The sequence below is a fragment of the Lepidothrix coronata genome, unplaced genomic scaffold (genome assembly GCF_001604755.1).
Source record: "Lepidothrix coronata isolate B3197 unplaced genomic scaffold, Lepidothrix_coronata-1.0 Scaffold34, whole genome shotgun sequence".
Taxonomy (NCBI): Eukaryota; Metazoa; Chordata; class Aves; order Passeriformes; family Pipridae; genus Lepidothrix; species Lepidothrix coronata.
In genome coordinates, this window is record NW_016690214.1 from 3,269,786 (window position 1) to 3,286,825 (window position 17,040).

Consider the following 17,040-nt stretch of genomic DNA (forward strand, 5'->3'; position numbering starts at 1 on the left):
GTTCAGAATGAAATTGAAACCCTGTGTGAATGTTCCCCAGCCTGCAGGGCTGGCAGGGACATGGCAGGAGAGTTTTGCTCCCACCTTTCAGATGCAGCTCCCCAGTAGCTGTAGGGCTCCCCTGTGTGACCTGACTGTGCAGTCTTCACTGAGGTCTCTCTCACAGAGTGTCCATCAGCAGCAGCAGAGGCAGCATCAGCTGGAGGAGAAGATCCAGCTCTTGCAGCAGCAGAAGCTGCCCTTTGGTGCCCCCAGTGACCTCCCCCCCGAGGCGGATTTCCTGGACACATCGTACGGGCGCACGGAGAGCTCAGCTGGCAGCACCCCAAACCTGTCCCCACGGGCCTCCAACCACTCTGCCTATTCCAGCATCTCCACATCCGACGGCGGGAGCTGCCTCTCCACTGAGCAAGAGGAGGGAGGTAAGGCTGACCCAGCGGGGTTTATTGTGTCTGTTTTCCCCAGTCTGTGCTGATACACTGAAGTAGTTACTGATGATATTTTGTAGCTCAGCAAATGAAAAGACCCATCCTCCTCACCCAGCCTGACCCTCTGCACACCCCAGGGCACTGACCCTCTGCAGGATTATTTGCATTGCACAAATAGCTGAGAGGTTGTGCTGCCCATGGCAGTGTGTGTTCCTATAACCTGTAGCCATTCCAGGGAGAGGGGCATTTAAATAAAAACACATATTATGGTGATTAACTGGAATCAAGGACTAAGGATTGCACACACTGCCTGTCTTCCTGCCTGGTCTGCCTGTGCACTCACTTGTCCCCTCAAAGGCTGTTCAGGGGAACTGCTACTAAACCCACTTCCATAACTGTCAGTCAGCATTTCCTAAATTCAACATCTATAAATTTTTACAAAGAGCTTGGCTGCTGAGAACCACTCATCTCTCACTGCCCTGAGCCATCATCTTTGCAGACCCTCTGTCAGGTGTTTTGTGTGTGTTTTGACTCTCAGTGTTGGATCATTTGGTCAACAGAGTATTTCCCTCCTCAGGGTGAGTGCCAGTGTGGAGATGCTCATTTGCTTTCATCATCTGTGTGTTAAATTTAAACATGAGCAAAGAGACTTTTCTAGACTGGCCCCAAAGGCTGTGCAGTTGTAAAAAAAAAAAAACAAACAAACAAAAAAAACTTGCCCCATCCTAAACCAGTCCTTGTTCCTCTTTTCTTGTTCAGATGAAGATGCAAACCGAGTGATGGTTGGCAAGATTTCCTTTAACCCCAAAGATGTACTGGGACACGGAGCTGAAGGGACAATTGTTTACAGGTAGAAGAGAATGTGTGCATTGAACAGACCAATGAATGTTGTGTTTGCATTAGGCCCGTTTAATTTATTTTTATAAATGCCCTCACATACCTAATGTGAGCAGAAGTGAAACTTTCTGCATGTGTCTGGAGTATTTTCATGCATTTTCTTCAGCAGCAAAAACTTTTACTGTACTTCCCTAAGAAGTGTTTAGTGCCCAGATGTCCCTGATTCCTCTGGCCACGCTTTGTGCACAGTGTGAAGGTTGCTGTGGTTTGCCTCGCTGCCTGCAGGGGCACCTTTGACAACCGGGATGTGGCAGTGAAGAGGATCCTCCCCGAGTGCTTCAGCTTCGCAGACCGGGAGGTGCAGCTGCTGCGGGAGTCGGACGAGCACCCGAACGTGATCCGGTACTTCTGCACGGAGCGGGACCGGCAGTTCCAGTACATCGCCATCGAGCTCTGCGCGGCCACGCTGCAGGAGGTGACACGGGGAACTGCTCCTGCAAGGCCCTCACTGCCCTCCAGCTTCAGCTGCTGAAGTGCCTGACACAGGGATGTTCCAGTTACTGCCACTGTCACCTCTGTGACAATTCCACATTCCTGGGACAGGGGTGTTTTCAGACCATCAGGAAGACACCCCTAACCCTGGACTGATTTAAGGACAGACACTGCTGTCTTTTGATTTTTTTTTCTAGTCATTCTCCCCCTCCTACCACCCAGACTTTTGAAAGCTCTCTGCCCTTGTTGGTGGAGCACAGTGCTCTACAGAATTCTAGCCCTGAATGACGCTTAGAGATCAGCACCTTCAGCCAAAAAAAAGCTCTTTTCCCTGTGTTATCAGCTGGCACAACGTACCCAGTTGAACCTTTCGGGGGGGGGTGAAGTGCATGGATTTACCATTTATGCAGCTGCTGAGCAGTGTTGGGGCTGACTCTGCTTGTTCTCTGTTGCAGTACGTGGAGCAAAAGGCCTTCAGCCACCATGGCTTACAGCCCATCACTGTCCTGCAGCAGACAACGTCTGGGCTGGCGTACCTGCACTCCCTGAGCATCGGTGAGAGCCTCTCCTGGCAGGGCTGCATGAGGGGGACGTTCTCTGCACTGGAAAAAGAAGAGAAACTGCTCTGGTTCTGGTCTGCCCACCTGGCCTAGTGGAAGGTGGCCCTGCCCGTGGCAGAGGGGTTGAAATGAGATGCTCTTTAAAGGTCCTTTGAAACCCAAACCATTCTGTGATTTGACGCCAGCCTTGTCCCTGTAACATTCTGCTGCCCTGGAGCACTAAAGCTAGTCCTTACTGTTAGTGCAGGGTGCTGCATTTCTTGGATAGAAGTCATATAGAACATGAGGAGTAGTGGTGATGGAATAAAAAAGTGATGACAATCCTTTGAAGTCAGCACTTCGGTTTAACAAGCCAAAGTTCAGCCCTGGGAAAGGTTCACTGAAAGAGATGCAAATATTGGGAGTACCTGAGTGGTAAATGGGTGTTTGTAACAGTCCACAGGGACCTGAAGCCCCACAACATCCTGATCTCGATGCCCAATGCCCACGGGAAGGTCAAGGCCATGATTTCAGACTTCGGGCTGTGCAAGAAGCTGGCGGTGGGTCGGCACAGCTTCAGCCGCCGCTCGGGTGTACCAGGCACCGAGGGCTGGATTGCCCCAGAGATGCTGAGTGAGGACTGCAAAGAGAACCCTGTAAGTCCTCACCCTTCCCCAGGAGCAGCCCAGACCCTGCAATGCACAGGACTTGGTGCCTGGGCCTTCAGGCTCCCTTGCAGCTTCAGTGTGCCATTCTGGAAATTTCCTTCTGCTCCAAGATGCAAAATAACCACCCTGTGATGATCAGAGTCTTCAGGGGGAAAAATATGTCCTTGCTCTTAAAGGTTGTTTCTTTGCAGACCTACACCGTGGACATCTTCTCAGCTGGCTGTGTCTTCTATTACGTGGTGTCAGAAGGTGGCCACCCCTTTGGCAAGTCCCTGCAGCGGCAAGCCAACATCCTGCTGGGAGCATACAGCCTGGAGGCCCTGGATGCAGGGAGACATGGTAAGGACACACCACAGAGATCAGGGAGCATCCCACGGTGTTAAGTGCCAACAGAAATGACAGAAATATGGCCCGCAGGATTCCCAGCCTGGCAGCAGTGACAGTTGTACTCCTCAGGTACTCCTGAAGTAAAGGGCCTAAAGGTCTCAGTTACAGTACCCCACAGCATCTCTGGGGTACACATTTGGAACCCTGTGAAGTTATTTCCTGTAGTTAAAGGGTAGGACAGAGCTGCACTGTGATATTCTTAGTCTCTGAGTCAACCCTTCTGCCTTCCCGCTGTTGCCCAGCATGTCTCTGAGGGCACACCTGAGCTAGCAGGGCAGGAGGAAGTAGAGACCATGATGAATTTGTGAAGTTCAAAATACTGTAAAAGTACAAAATGCTACATTTCCCCGCAGCCTAAGAGTGTAGGAAAAATGAAATAAAACAAAAGAAGTACCATAAATTTCCCTGCACCCTTTTCCTTGCAGAAGACGTAGTTGCTCGTGATTTAATTGAGCAGATGATAAACATGGACCCTCAGAAACGGCCGTCTGCCAGCTGTGTGCTGAAACACCCCTTCTTCTGGAGTTTAGAGAAACAGCTCCAGTTCTTTCAGGTTTGTGGTGACCTTTTCTCTCCTTGAGTTCTCAGGACTCCTGCAGACTTTGTTCAAGACTTGAATTCAGAAGCCACAGCCTTTCTGTGAGGAGTGAAGAGCCAAGTTGTAATACCTGGGAGTAGCTCCTAAGGAATTGGCTTAGTCACAGAGTCAAGGAGGTTGGAAAAGACCTTTGAGATCGAGTCCAACCTTTGACCCAGTACCACCTTGTCTAGGAGGCCAAAACACGCCCTTGCTGTGAGGAAGGTCTCCAGCAGTACAGGACTGAGAACATGGCCAGGGGGGTTTCAGGAACAGCAGTGAATATGCAGTAAGTCCTGATCTGGGGTGGGAACTGGCTGAAGACCTGAGGCTTTATCTCCTCTGTGCTAAAAAGGCTTTGGCAGATGGTGAAACAAATCATCTCAGAAACTTCTGCATCCTATTCCCAAGCACTGTCAAGGAGTGAAGTGTAATTCTAACTTCATTACCAGGATAGGCTGTAATTGGCCAGAAGCAGCAATTTGAAATTGTTGGGAAAAACTCAGAAATAAAACTAGAAATAACCTGACTGTCTCCTCCAGGATGTCAGTGACCGGATAGAGAAAGAATCTTTAGATGGTCCAATAGTCAAGCAATTAGAAAGAGGTGGAAGAGAAGTGGTGAAAATGGACTGGAGAGAGCACATCACTGTTCCTCTTCAGACAGGTAATGGGCAGTGTTTTAATGAGGGGAAGGGAGTTAGATGTTGTTCCCAGTTTGCTGGGACAGGAAAGTAAGGATAACAGTCTCTGTTTTGGCACATGACCTTTACTTGTCAGTAAAGTATTTCTTCAAACTCAAGTCCATGTTTATGTACTGAAACACCCCTACAAGGATCTGTGGTGTGGGGACACACCCCAGCAGCTAAAACTGCATCACAACACAAGAAGAAATCGTGTCATTTCTCTTGCAGATCTTCGAAAATTCAGATCCTATAAGGGAGGCTCAGTACGGGACCTTCTGAGGGCCATGAGAAATAAGGTAAAGGACTCCTTTCCCTCAGCACCACACCCCCCCCGCTTGGTGCCAGCCTGTGCCATCCCTTGGTTTAGGCACTGAGCTCCTTCACGACAGAATAGGTTTCCTTGTCCAGGAAGACCAACAGCTCTATTTACAACAGGCTCCTTGTACATGAACTGAGCTTTCCCATCTTCTCTTTTCCTCCCCAGAAGCACCATTACAGGGAACTGCCTCCCGAAGTGCAGGAGACCCTGGGCTCCATCCCAGAGGACTTTGTGTGTTACTTCACAGCTCGGTTCCCTCGCCTGCTCCTGCACACCTACCACGCCATGCACATCTGCTGCCAGGAGAGACTGTTCCAGCATTACTACCCCGAGGACTCTGCAGCGCTCAGCCTTGCAGGAGACACTGTTTGAGGACAGGGATGGAGCTTTCTTCTCTGGGACCAACATTCCAAGCACAGGCCTACCTTTAGCAGGGAAAAGTGGGATCAAAGAGCTGAATTCTCTCTCTTTGAAGAAACCAAGCTTCCAAAAAGTGCCTTGTCCCTCTGCCTGCGCTGGATCAGGAGGTGGTGGGAGCCCAAGGAGCGAGAGGTAAAGCGGGGAACCCTGGGGATGGAGTCGTACTCCAGGGCAGTGTTCAAGACTGTGGAAGTGGAGAGCAAAAGCTGGATAAAACCATCACCCAACATCCCTGTACTGTGTGTGATTTTGTAACTGATGTGTTTTTCTACAAAAAAAAAATCAAATCAAAATACAGCGATTGAAATCATAATTACCGAGGACTGGGAACTGCAAAAGGAGCCCTTTGGTTGTAGCAAATCATCCAAACCTGCCATTGCACTGCTGCCCCGTGAGGTATTGGGCACACCAGTGATTGCAAAGGGAATCATCGCTCATTATCCAAAACCAGTAGGAAAGAACCACTGCTGGTTAATCTGTACTGCCCCAGAAAATTAGTCCCTTGTACTTAAGCAGATACAACGAACTTCTAAAAAATACTGACTTGAAAAATCAGTTCAAGGTTTACCTTCTTTGAAAACAAGCCTCACTGTTTAATATCAACCAGTATTCACAGAAGAGCTTGACCAGCCCTCGACTTAAATCACAGGGTCAGAACAGCTCTGCACAAGCCAGTGCAGGAAGCACAGCCCTGGCAGCCCAGAGCTGCTCGTGGTTCATCAGCTGTCCCTCAGCAGCAGGAAAACGCTGCCGAAACGGAGCCAGAGGTGAGAGAGTCCTGGGGAAAAGGAGCTAAAGAGGAAACAAGGAGAGCTGTCAGGAGCAGAGAAACCAGGGCAGTGTTCAAGGGGTGCCTTGGAGCTGTTTGTGTGGGCTGGGGATTCCATGCCTGGCAGCCTGGGTGTGTAAGGATGCAGTATTTCTTTTCACTGGCCCTGAAGTTGTGACAAAGCATCGTGTGTGCAAAGGATGAAGAAATGCTGAGTTCTGTAATGTAACTGGGGTGTTCTTTTACTATGTATTTATTTAAGGTATTTATATTTATTTAATTTTTACTACAAAGTGGTATCAAATCCAAGTGGCACAGCTATGAAACATGCCAAATCAGTCTTAATCGGGTTTGTGTTTGTATTTAATCACCTCATAGCAACTGGAAGAGGAAAGTGATACTGCATCTTTCAATGAACTAATTAAAGGAGAAATTATATAGAGTGGGAGTTTGTATGACTGTGCCATTGTGTCTTAAACTAATAAATTATTGCCAGTAATGTGTATGATTGGGTGCATACAGCTACTTTAAAGGAAGCTTTTTTCCTTGTTTTATAATGTATGAGAGCGATTTACCTAAGATGCCAAACTGTGCAGGTTACATGTTTCTAAAGCTTGAAAAAAAATAATGGTAATTTTACCTAAGATTCAAAGCCTATTTCATATTTTTGTACTTCTCATGTAAAGTTCTTTTATAAATCTACTAAATAAAGACTTGTACTCAGATTAAAACCCCACAGCTCTTAGTGACAACATGTGTCTGGGGTCTGCTGCCAGAACTGGGCTGGGGGCAGTGAGCAGGGAAGAGGCTCCTGCCTGAGCAGCCTGTCCTGCCTCCCTGGAAAAGAGGCACGTGCCTGGTTTGTGAGCCTGCTCGAACCACTGCCTGCCTGCTAATCCCAGATGGGGCTCCAGTGCAGGAACCACACCGAGCTGCTGGGGTGGGTGAGCACTGAGCCTCCTGGAGGGCCCGGGCACCTCACTGTGTTACTGTGACAGGCCCCAGGCACCATCCAGGCTCCCAACCTCCTGGAGGCTGAGGCAGGTGAGCAGGTAAGATAAAATGGCTGCAAGAATTTGTGCTGCTGTGCAGTCCAGAGATAGGCATAAATTAATTTTTCTGGTGCAACTGAGCTGGTAACTGATCACGTGCTTTCCAGGAAGAAAAAAGCTGGCAAGACAACGTTGTCTACCACACACACCCTGACACGTACATGGCAGTGGGGCTCAGCTTACTTTGCAAAGGTAGTACCACCCAGTAGCACCACCCTGCTCAGAACGGGGTGGAGATTTGGTGGCTTATCAGACTTTCTCAAAAGTAGTTCCTTTTTTTATTCCTGGCAATCAAACCTACAGGAGCCCTGCAGAACACACACAGTGCTGGAACTGCTGCCCGTGCAGTTGAGACAGGCCCCCCGAGCCTGACACTACAGCTTGGAGCACCTTCCCTCCCTCCTGTGGAAAAGCCTTTCCTTGCAGGCAGGACAGCGCTGGAGACATCCCGTTACCCGCGGGCTCTGCCAGGTAAGCCTCCAGCCCTCCCTGTGCCCAGGGGTCCTGCGGGGGATGGGGGTAACCTGGCGGGTTACCTTCCCGGGAGCAGGCTTTAGGAAAAGCAAGGCTGTCCCTCCAGTGCCCCCAGCCCAGCTCTGCCCCCGACATCCCGCAGGGGTAAGAGCTGCTCGGCAGCACCAAGTGGGACTGTCAGAGCAGCTCAGGGAGGTGGGCACAGACCCCTCTGCCCCCCGACACCTGCAGCTACATCCCCTCCCTGCCCACCCAAGCCCCGCTGGAGCACACATGGGCTGCAGGGACCACGAATCCACCGCCGCCCTCGGCTGCTCTTAAGCCCGGGGTGGGGGTCAGGGGCCCGCGGGCCCCTCCGGCCGCGCTCCCGCAGCCCTGCCCCCCCTCCACTCCAGTTTCGATTCCCCGACAAGTTTCGTTTTCGATCCTTGACGTCGTTGTCACAGTGTCGCTGTGGCACAGAGACAGGCAGGGGAAGGGGGGGAGGATTCACCACAAGCCCCGCCCCGGGTGGTGACCAGAGGAACTAAAAGACCCGTAGTTCAGGGACACTTTTTGCCCTCTTTCTCGGGGAAGGCTGCACCAAGTATCAATGGAAATGTCTCCCACCATTTTCCCAACCAGCCTGTTCACGCTGACTGCGAGGGATCCCCTCACACCCACAGCACACCAGGGCAGTCCAGTAACAGCCTCCCCTCAGAGCCACCCGCCCTCATCAGAGCCTCTGCAGGGCTGACCAGGTGCTGACAGGCTAAGTGCGACTCTTTTCTAGCATCCCTTATTCTACCATCCCTTATTCTACCAGACCCAAACCAGCACCTTCTGCCGCACTCACCTCGTGCCAGGCCGCGGTCCCAGGTTCCCTCAGTTACACCTCTGCAGACGAGTGTTGCTTGCACAGCACCGTGCACTGCCTTTGTGCTGCTCCTGCTGCCCCTCCAGAGCTGTGAGTGGCACTGCTGTGAGCTGCAGGCAGGGAGCTGGCACAGCTCCTGCACCCGCTGAGCCAGCAGAGCTGAGGATTCACACTGTGAGGGAAGGAACACCACCACCACCACCCACCCGTCGCTGTGACCTGTGCTCGCTGGGTGGCTGTGGCTGATGTGTCAATGTCCCATGCTGGGATGCTGAGCAGGTGTATTTATCCCATTCCTCCGGCAGTACAGAGCCAGCTGTCCCTGCTGTCCCTCTCTGAACCCCTGGCAATGGATGTGAAGTCTCGGGCGAGGACACCGCGCTGAACAGAAACCCTTCTGCTGGGTCAGGCACTGAGCTGAACTGCTTCATGGAAGTTTTGGTGAGCATCAGAAATGTGGAAAAAAGAGGGAGAGGGGAAGACTGTACCCGGAAAAAAGAGAGTATGAGGGAAAAAAAGGTAGGGAAGGGGAGAGTGAGAAAAAGCGCTAGAAAGCAAGGGATGGAACCTGGGGGATGCAGTGGGGATGGGCCTCCTCTTTTCCAGTATCCAACAGAAGGAGCTGTCAGAAGGGCTCAGCTGGCAGCACAAGTTTCTCCAGCAGTCCCCATTTCTTTCACACCCACGTGTGTCAGGAGCACCAACAGCTGCCTTCCCACAGAACAGCTGTACAGAGGCAGCACAGCTGGTAAGGCCAGGCTTCCAGAAATACTGAAATTACCTGGGACCAAAAAGGAGGGGAGAAGACTGGGAGAACACCAAAGTCAGCTTGAACTAACACAGGAATGTTAACTGTAAATCTGAAGACAGTTATTTTTTCCCTCTCTAGGGTTTTGTGCATTAACAGCAGGATTTCCCTCACCCAAGACAATGGGTAAGTATTGCTTTCAGAAAAATTTGTACTTTATATGTAGCTATTTGTTTTTTAATATCTGCATTTTAAGGATTCATCTCTAGTGGGGAACTAATCAGTACTCTTAACATCATCTTAGGGTTTGTACTGATGCTACCTTCCTTTAACAGAAAATAATCAGCCTCAAGTGGGTAAATGATCTGCCCAAACCTCTCCAGTTAGACAATCCAGCCCTGCCAGTTCCCATAACCTTATCACATCATTCCTTCCCTGCAAAACATTTGGGTTATTTCCATGACTCCCCATCAGGATCACTTCCAAACCTCCTTCATAGTTTCCTGCTTTGCTGATTTATTAGTCTTGTACCATTGCCTAGGACTGCTTCTGATTAAGGTTAAGGATACTTTGTCATCAGAGCTGACAATCTTGAGAAGTTGAGACGTGCTCTCTCACTGTGACTGGTAGAAAGAAAACAATCTAGCATTCAGTGTGGCCAGTTCTGCCTTGTCAAGCACCTTGACATGTTTTTAGTTTATATTTCTAATACATAATTTCAACTTCTAGATTACCAAACATTACCTGTGAATGACTGGGATGAGAACCATGTCAAATGCTGGCTGGAATCTACTGGAATCAAGAAAGAGTATGTAGAAAAACTATACACAGAGGAAGTGACAGGTCCAGCACTAATGGAACTGGATGAGTCCTTCCTCAAAGACATGGGTATGAAGGGAGGCCAAATCCAGATCTTAATCCGCAAGAGAAACGAACTTAGGCAGCTCCAGAACAATGCCCAGCAAGCCAAGAATTCCAGCAGCAAAGTGCTGGACAGAAGGGAGGCACAAACAGCCCCTGTGACTCCCAGCACTGCCCCTGCTCAGAGCACGGCTGGGGGAGGCAGCTCTGGGGCCACGGGAACAACCGGCACTGACAACACAGCTCCTGCCTCCAGCAAGAGGCAAAGGAGGCGTGACAAGGCCCAGCTTCAAAGCCCTGAAGAGGTCCTGGAGCTCAGAAACTGCCGACCCTTTAGAAGTCAGGATGCTGACTTCAAGTACGTGAAAGACACAGTTCTTGCTCCAGAATCAGGAGTCACTGATTTAATCATTCCTTGCCATGAATACAAATCTTTGGCCACTGCTGCAGAACTGAGCAAAGAGCAACTGCAATCAAAGTTTGCCTCTGAAGTGATCAGATTTGGTTCAGCCTGCATGAACATTCGAACAAACGGCACCATCCATTTTGGTGTCATGGACAGTGTTGAGGACAAGGGTTGGAAACACGGACAGATCGTTGGCATAAAGATCAAAAAGCGAGAAGACTATGTTGATGCACTGGATTTATATATAGAAAAATGCTTTTGTGATAATTTACAGGAAACTGCAAGGAAATGCATTCATCCACCTGTTTTTGTTGAAGTGATTTCAAAAGACCCTCAGGAACAAAGGTTTGTGGTGGAGGTTGACATTGAACCAGCATACACCTTAGTATAGAAGAGGTGTTTTGAAGTGTGTTTGCCAAAATACAACGAAAGCAGCCACAAGGTGATCCTGACCAAAGAGCCAGCTCTCTACCAGAGAGTAGGAGCCAAGTCTGAACCTGTGCAGCGCAACAAACTCACTGCCTTTATTCAGGCCGTGCCAGACAGGGATGCTCAGAGAGAAAAAGCTGAGCTCTCTAGCACACAAATGCACACAGAAATACCTCAAGATTTAGGAAGAAAGTTATCAATTCTATTAAACGATGGCAAAAGCTACATGGATGATTCCCTGCGGTACATCCTTGTCACAAACAGATGTGAGCAGGATAATCTGAACTATATCAACTTTCTAATGCACCTGAACATTTTCTGTGTCTTTGACTTCGATGAGCATTCCAATGTGTCAGGGCTGTGCAGCAAGTACAAAGAGCACCATGAAGCAAGTTCTTATTTTTTACAGGATTTTTTCAATGAAATTAAGACTGATACCCCTCCCTCTCAGAAACTGTTTGATCAGACCAGCTGGATATTCTGCAATGGGCGCAGTGACTTCCTCGGGGATGAAAAACCTTGTGATGAAAACACATGGATTAGAACGAAAAAAAAATACCTTAAGAAAGTAATTACTTGTATCTGTGAGGAAATCCTGCCACAGAGGTCTTTCATTGTGCTTTTCCTATTGCTATCACCAGTGCAAAAACCACTTGTGGACACTTTTCAGGAATTCTATACAGAGATGAATGGCATGGAGTACATCATTTGCATTGCAGAGTCCAGAGAAAATTATGGAAGGTGGGCTAATCTGGCTCAGGCATCCTGCAGCATTGAGACACTGGAACAACGCAGCGTTGTGGGCATGAAACTCAGTCACATCGATGCCACTGTCCAGGCAATGCTGCCTTCCACAGCTCAGCCCAGACACCTGCCCGTGTCCACTGGAGGGGTGTGTATACTCCCCTTGAGGGAAGAAGAGAAACTCTACTCCCTTGAAATCCTTTGTGCTGACCAATGTGATGATATCAAACCAAACCACTGGACTGAAAAACAAATACAAGAAATAGAACAAAATTTTTACCGAGGGAGAAAAATCATCTGGGAAAACTTGTGGCTTGCTGATAAAAGGCTCTGTGGGGACATCATTGAACGGGAAGCATGCAAGGACGCCAGCAAACTCCTGGACGGCATTTTACGAGGCAGTGTCCTGAACTACCCTGTGGCCAAACTAAAGATATTTCACCACCCTGGAAGCGGTGGAAGCACAATAGCACGGCAAGTTCTGTGGAAAAGCAGAAAGCACTTCAGATGTGCTGTTATCAAGACCTCATATCCACCTTCAACTGTTTGTAACCATGTGCTTGCACTTAAAGATTATGAAGAAAGAGAAATCACTCACTGTTTTCCTGTGCTCCTCCTGATTGAAGATTACGATGATGAGTACTTTGAAGAACTACAGACTGTGTTACTGGAGGCTGCAGCAACCAGGAAAATGAACACTCCCAGACCTTACTTCATCCTCATATGCTGCAGACGATGCAATGACCCTGAAAGTCTCTGCAAGGCTTCTCCACTGGACACAGTCGCTGTCACTCACAAGCTGACAGAGTCAGAGAAAAGTCTGTTCAACATCAAACTTGAGAAACTGAAGCAGAAAGATGTCAAGCCAGAATTCATACTTACATTTGTCCTGATGTGTGAGGAGTTCAACGCCACGTACGTGTCAGACTTGGTAGCACACACACTGCATGGCATAGACCTTCACTCTCGGGACACCTGCCTGATGCGTTACGTGGCTTTGCTCAATTGTTATGTACCCAATTCCTATGTTTCCCTGTCACACTGTGAGGCCTTTCTGGGACTGGGGGCATATACAGAGAGTACATCAAGAGTATATGATTTCAAACATCGCTTGAGTGAACAAGCGAGAATGATTTTTATCGAGCTGAGGGAAAGTACCAGTTATATTTCATCTGTTCGGATAATACACTGCCTGGTTGCAAAAGAAATTCTCCATCAGCTTTCAGGAAATGAATCTCAAAGTCAACTTGCAATGAATCTTATCCAGGAAAAGACACTGTTTGAAAACAGATTTGGACGAGAAGAATTCGTAAAGTTTATCAAACATCTCTTTATTCGACGAGATAAAAGAAGCAGGGGTGACAACACCGACACGCTCTTCTCCCCATTCATTGAACACGTCTGCGAAGCTGAAGATTGTGAAAAAGCTATTGCTGTTTTAAAAGCTGCATATGAACTCCTTGGAAAAGATCCTTTTTTTGCCCAGCAGCTTGCCAGGCTAAATTACACCAATGAAAAATTTGAAGACGCAAAACATTGGGCAGAGGTTGCAAAAGGTCATTTGCCAGATGATTCTTTTATTTTAGATACAGAAGGTCAAGTCTACAGGAAATGGTTTAGTTTCACTGTGGATAAAATGACAGAGGAGGACACTCCTGAAATGGTCATTAAGAAGATAGAGATTGCTCTTAAAGCTATGAAATGCTTCAGGGCTGCACAACAGGCTGCAAAAGCAGAACGTGAAATTATGAACAACGCTGGCTTTCATGGAGAAGTAGAAGTAGGTTGCCGACTCCTCCGGTTCCTGTCCACAGTCCCTGTATTCCGCAGAAGTCCAGAGGGGGAATACACTGAGCTTGTGAAATACCTCACCACAGATTACATTCCTGAAGAGATAAAAAGAACATGGGGGAGGCTTCACTCCCGCCTGAAGGGCTTGCGCCAGAACCTGTACAATGCTCTGGAATGGATCTCAGAAGAACTAAGTTATTTCCAGACAGATAAAAACCAAGACAAGGATGATGAAAGTGATGCAAAGGAAGAACAAATTTATAATCCTAGAAAATGGCTGAAAAGACAGTCTGAGGTATATGCTAAATACTTCATTTCAGCATCACTTATTGAGGAGAGCAACAATGGCCCTGAAACCGAGCTGATCAGATGCATGAGCATTTACAAGAATGGTGGAGGAAATGTCACCAATATCCTGTCGTTCTTAACAGATAAGAAAGAGAAGAGGTCAGCTGAAAAGCTAGAAAGGATTCTCAGTTTCTATCCAGACAACCCACTGAGGGACAAGCTGGAGGACAATGACCTGATCAATTATATTTTGTGCCACATCACCTTAGCCTGCTTAGCACCAGGATCAGCCAAACTTCTTCCACTGCAAACTCTTCGTGAGCTCAGTACAAGATTCTTCAAAGCAAAAAGACCATTTCCAGCAAGTGCCTATTTTTTGCTCACCTTGCTGTACTGGCCAGATGAGGCATTGGACAAAGATCATAATCCAGATAAAGATGAAATTCTAACTTTAGCCCTTCAAACCCTGAAACGTTTATGTGACATCAAGAGGAAAGATGTTCCTACCAGGAAGAGAAGAATCTACACCCATTTTTTTCTGGGAAAGGGTTATGGCTTAAGTAAGATTGTGCAGAAGGCTAAAATTGATAAATTAATTACAGGGCCCTTAGATGAGAGGAGAATGAAGTGGCTACATGGAAGTGTATGGAATATTCCCAGGATTCGTGACAGTCTCAAAAGAGTTTCTGGCTGGACAGAGGACAGGAATTTGTTTATATATGGTCACAAAAAGAAGCTCCCCATCTTGGCACTCCATCATGAATCAGTGCCCCTTGGAAATGAAAATGTCACCTTTTATTTAGGCTTTTCATTTAATGGGCTTGTTGCTTTCAATATTGAGGTTGAAAACGATGCAGCCTGCAGCAGAACCTAAGGGGTGTAGCACTGCAACAACAGGCCCTGTGCTCTGAGAACATACAGCACTGCAAGTGTCTGCTGACACATCTGAAACAAAAACGGGACTGCCCTGGCTGAGCACCAGGGAGCAAGAAAACCACAATTAACTCCTTGAAACCTACTAGGAAAGTGTACCTTGAGACAAGCTTTTGATAGTTCTGGAGTCACAGAAAGCAAGATTTCAACCTCAAGACAGCAATAATTGCTGCCAAAGACTCACTATTTCTCTTCCCCCCAATATCTGGAGAACTGAGCTCTGGAATAAAACAGGTCTAGTGGGATCCCTTTTTTCTCGGCTCACATATTAGGATTTTAAGTTAATTTCTGGGTGGTCTTGATCAGTAACAGAATTTGTCCAGTGTAACATTTTTCTTCCTGAATCAGCAGCAGAGAAGTGAACTCACACCATGCCCAGTGCTCTGGCTGTAACACACTCCACTCACTGACACACGCCATGGATGAAATGAGCCACCCATCCACTGCAAAGCCAACACCCAGCAGAGAAGCATTTTTAAAGCAGACTTTGCAAACATCAGATATGATTAAAAAAACAGGCCTCAAATTTTATCTAACTCCACTGCTTCTCTGGGTAAATATTACCTTATTAGATTATATCTGTACCTGGGGCGGGGTGCAGACACAGGAGCAGTTAAGACGTGGATGACATAAAAGATTATTTGTAAGCACTGTTATGAGTCCATAGTCTAAACAATTCCTGCACTTGGTGAAGTGTTTTTGCATTATCATCCAAGAAATGTATACAGAGTACAAGTCCTAAATTTATACCCATTCTTTGAGAAATGCAAGGGAGTTTGTTTTTTAGCACTGTTTACAACGATCATGTCACATTCAGTTTCTAATAATAAAGCTGTCTGATATGGGTGGAGTTTTGTATTGTTTGACAGAAGATATTGTGACTGAAATTGCCAGAAAATCTGTCATATAACTTTTTTATCTAATAAACATCCTTTATGAAGAATTACCATATCTACATGAGCTTTATTACCCTACCTGAAGATGTAGTTCTAACAGTAGCAAGGTATGATTTGCTTTTCCAACTTCAGACAAGATCTGGGCTCAGTCAGAAACTGTAAAAGGAATTGCAAGCCACTGTGAATTCAGAAGAAACAGGATGAAACCAAAGATTATTATCTAGTCCAAGCCTTCACCTTCTGGCCTCAGGGAGCAGAAACAATTGGCAGGAGCAAGAGAGCTGGAGGGCCAGAGAAAGCCCCCTCTGCCCCCCAGCCCTGATGCAGGAGACGGGGTATGTTTGAAAATTTAGTTAGGCCAAGGAAACTTTCCTAGTCTAGAATGGGGCATAAGGATGGCTTCAACCCAGAGCAGAAACAGGACATGCAAACTTACTGAAAAGCTGCTCAACAGATACACAACCTGCTCGAATGCTGTAGCAGAAGCACAGGTTTTATTTACAAAAAGAAACTGTTACTATGATGAAAAATTAACACCAGCTTGTGTCTTGTACCTTGTTTCCTGCCTGCACACACCCAACTCTACTCTGCAGGTAACAAAGCTTTGCTCTGTAGCCCCGCCACTGCACATGCTCAAGTCTCTCCTTACAGAAGTCTTTTCAAATATACCCATTTTTACCTCGAAGAAACTGAAAGCTTGGATGCAAACTCTTTACCTCACCCCCCACAGCCCACAATAAAAACAAGATGTAAAGTCTAAACTTACAGATGAACTCTTGGGGTCCCACGTTGCACACACGAACTGCAGAGGCTCCCAAGGCAGCAGGCACAGACCCCTCCTTTCCAGTCACATTCTCACTGGGAGGGCTTTAACCAGCCACACACCACCCTCCTTGCTCTAGCCAGCTTTTAGGACAAAGCAGTTCCCATCTTCCAAATGTCCCCTCAGATTTCCCTGGAGCCAAAAGGGCCAGAGGACAAAAAGAGCTTGTGCAGAGCAGCATCTTCCCTGAAGGCTCCTCTAACTCAGTGCTCATCACACATCCCCCGTTCAAAATGCCATCAATTGTTGCAGGCAGCGTTAAAATATGGATTGATCTTCCTTTTAACACTCTCTTAGAAATTAATCTGTGAGTAGAGCGGTAGCTAAATGAGCCCAAACCAGCCCAGCACAGCAATCCATTCTCATCCTGTACATGAGATACAAGGACACATACATTCCAAGCTACCTCATCTCTCCAGGGTTTTGCTAGGAAAGGGTTTAGAACAGAGCATCTCACAGCACACCCGCTCCACCAGCTGTTATGAAAAAAACGCTGTTGCAAACTTTTCCTCCACATTCTCCCAACTCTTCCAACTTCAGTAGTCAAATTCCTTGTAAAGTCTGCTCAGCAAGACAGCAAATCAACAGCAAAAGGAAGTTACAGTTAAGAAGTCAGGA

General features: G+C 47.5%; 1 protein-coding gene and 1 long non-coding RNA gene across 4 annotated transcripts in view; one reads left to right on the forward strand and one right to left on the reverse strand.

Annotated features, from left to right (window-relative positions):
- The window catches only part of ERN1 (endoplasmic reticulum to nucleus signaling 1), a 39,564-nt gene extending 23,918 nt beyond the window's left edge, over positions 1-15,646 (forward strand). For both annotated transcript variants that reach the window (XM_017811919.1, XM_017811920.1), the window contains 13 exons: positions 167-422; positions 1,188-1,278; positions 1,551-1,740; positions 2,213-2,312; positions 2,753-2,952; positions 3,156-3,303; positions 3,777-3,904; positions 4,471-4,594; positions 4,842-4,909; positions 5,098-7,644; positions 8,809-8,944; positions 9,393-9,437; positions 9,981-15,646. In XM_017811919.1, coding sequence (XP_017667408.1) covers positions 167-422; positions 1,188-1,278; positions 1,551-1,740; positions 2,213-2,312; positions 2,753-2,952; positions 3,156-3,303; positions 3,777-3,904; positions 4,471-4,594; positions 4,842-4,909; positions 5,098-5,304 — 1,512 coding nt within the window. In that variant the 3' untranslated portion in view covers positions 5,305-7,644; positions 8,809-8,944; positions 9,393-9,437; positions 9,981-15,646. The remainder of the gene's footprint in view (positions 1-166; positions 423-1,187; positions 1,279-1,550; positions 1,741-2,212; positions 2,313-2,752; positions 2,953-3,155; positions 3,304-3,776; positions 3,905-4,470; positions 4,595-4,841; positions 4,910-5,097; positions 7,645-8,808; positions 8,945-9,392; positions 9,438-9,980) is intronic.
- Positions 1,686-16,942, reverse strand: LOC108495832. Of its 2 annotated transcripts, XR_001874245.1 has the most exons (4): positions 5,358-5,458; positions 3,746-3,988; positions 2,157-2,359; positions 1,686-1,802 (listed from the first exon to the last, which is right to left on the reverse strand). It is a non-coding gene; the product is annotated as an uncharacterized LOC108495832 (long non-coding RNA). The 2 variants fall into 2 exon arrangements; XR_001874244.1 differs by lacking the exons at positions 3,746-3,988; positions 5,358-5,458 and adding an exon at positions 15,679-16,942.
- Positions 16,943-17,040: the final 98 nt, after the last annotated feature.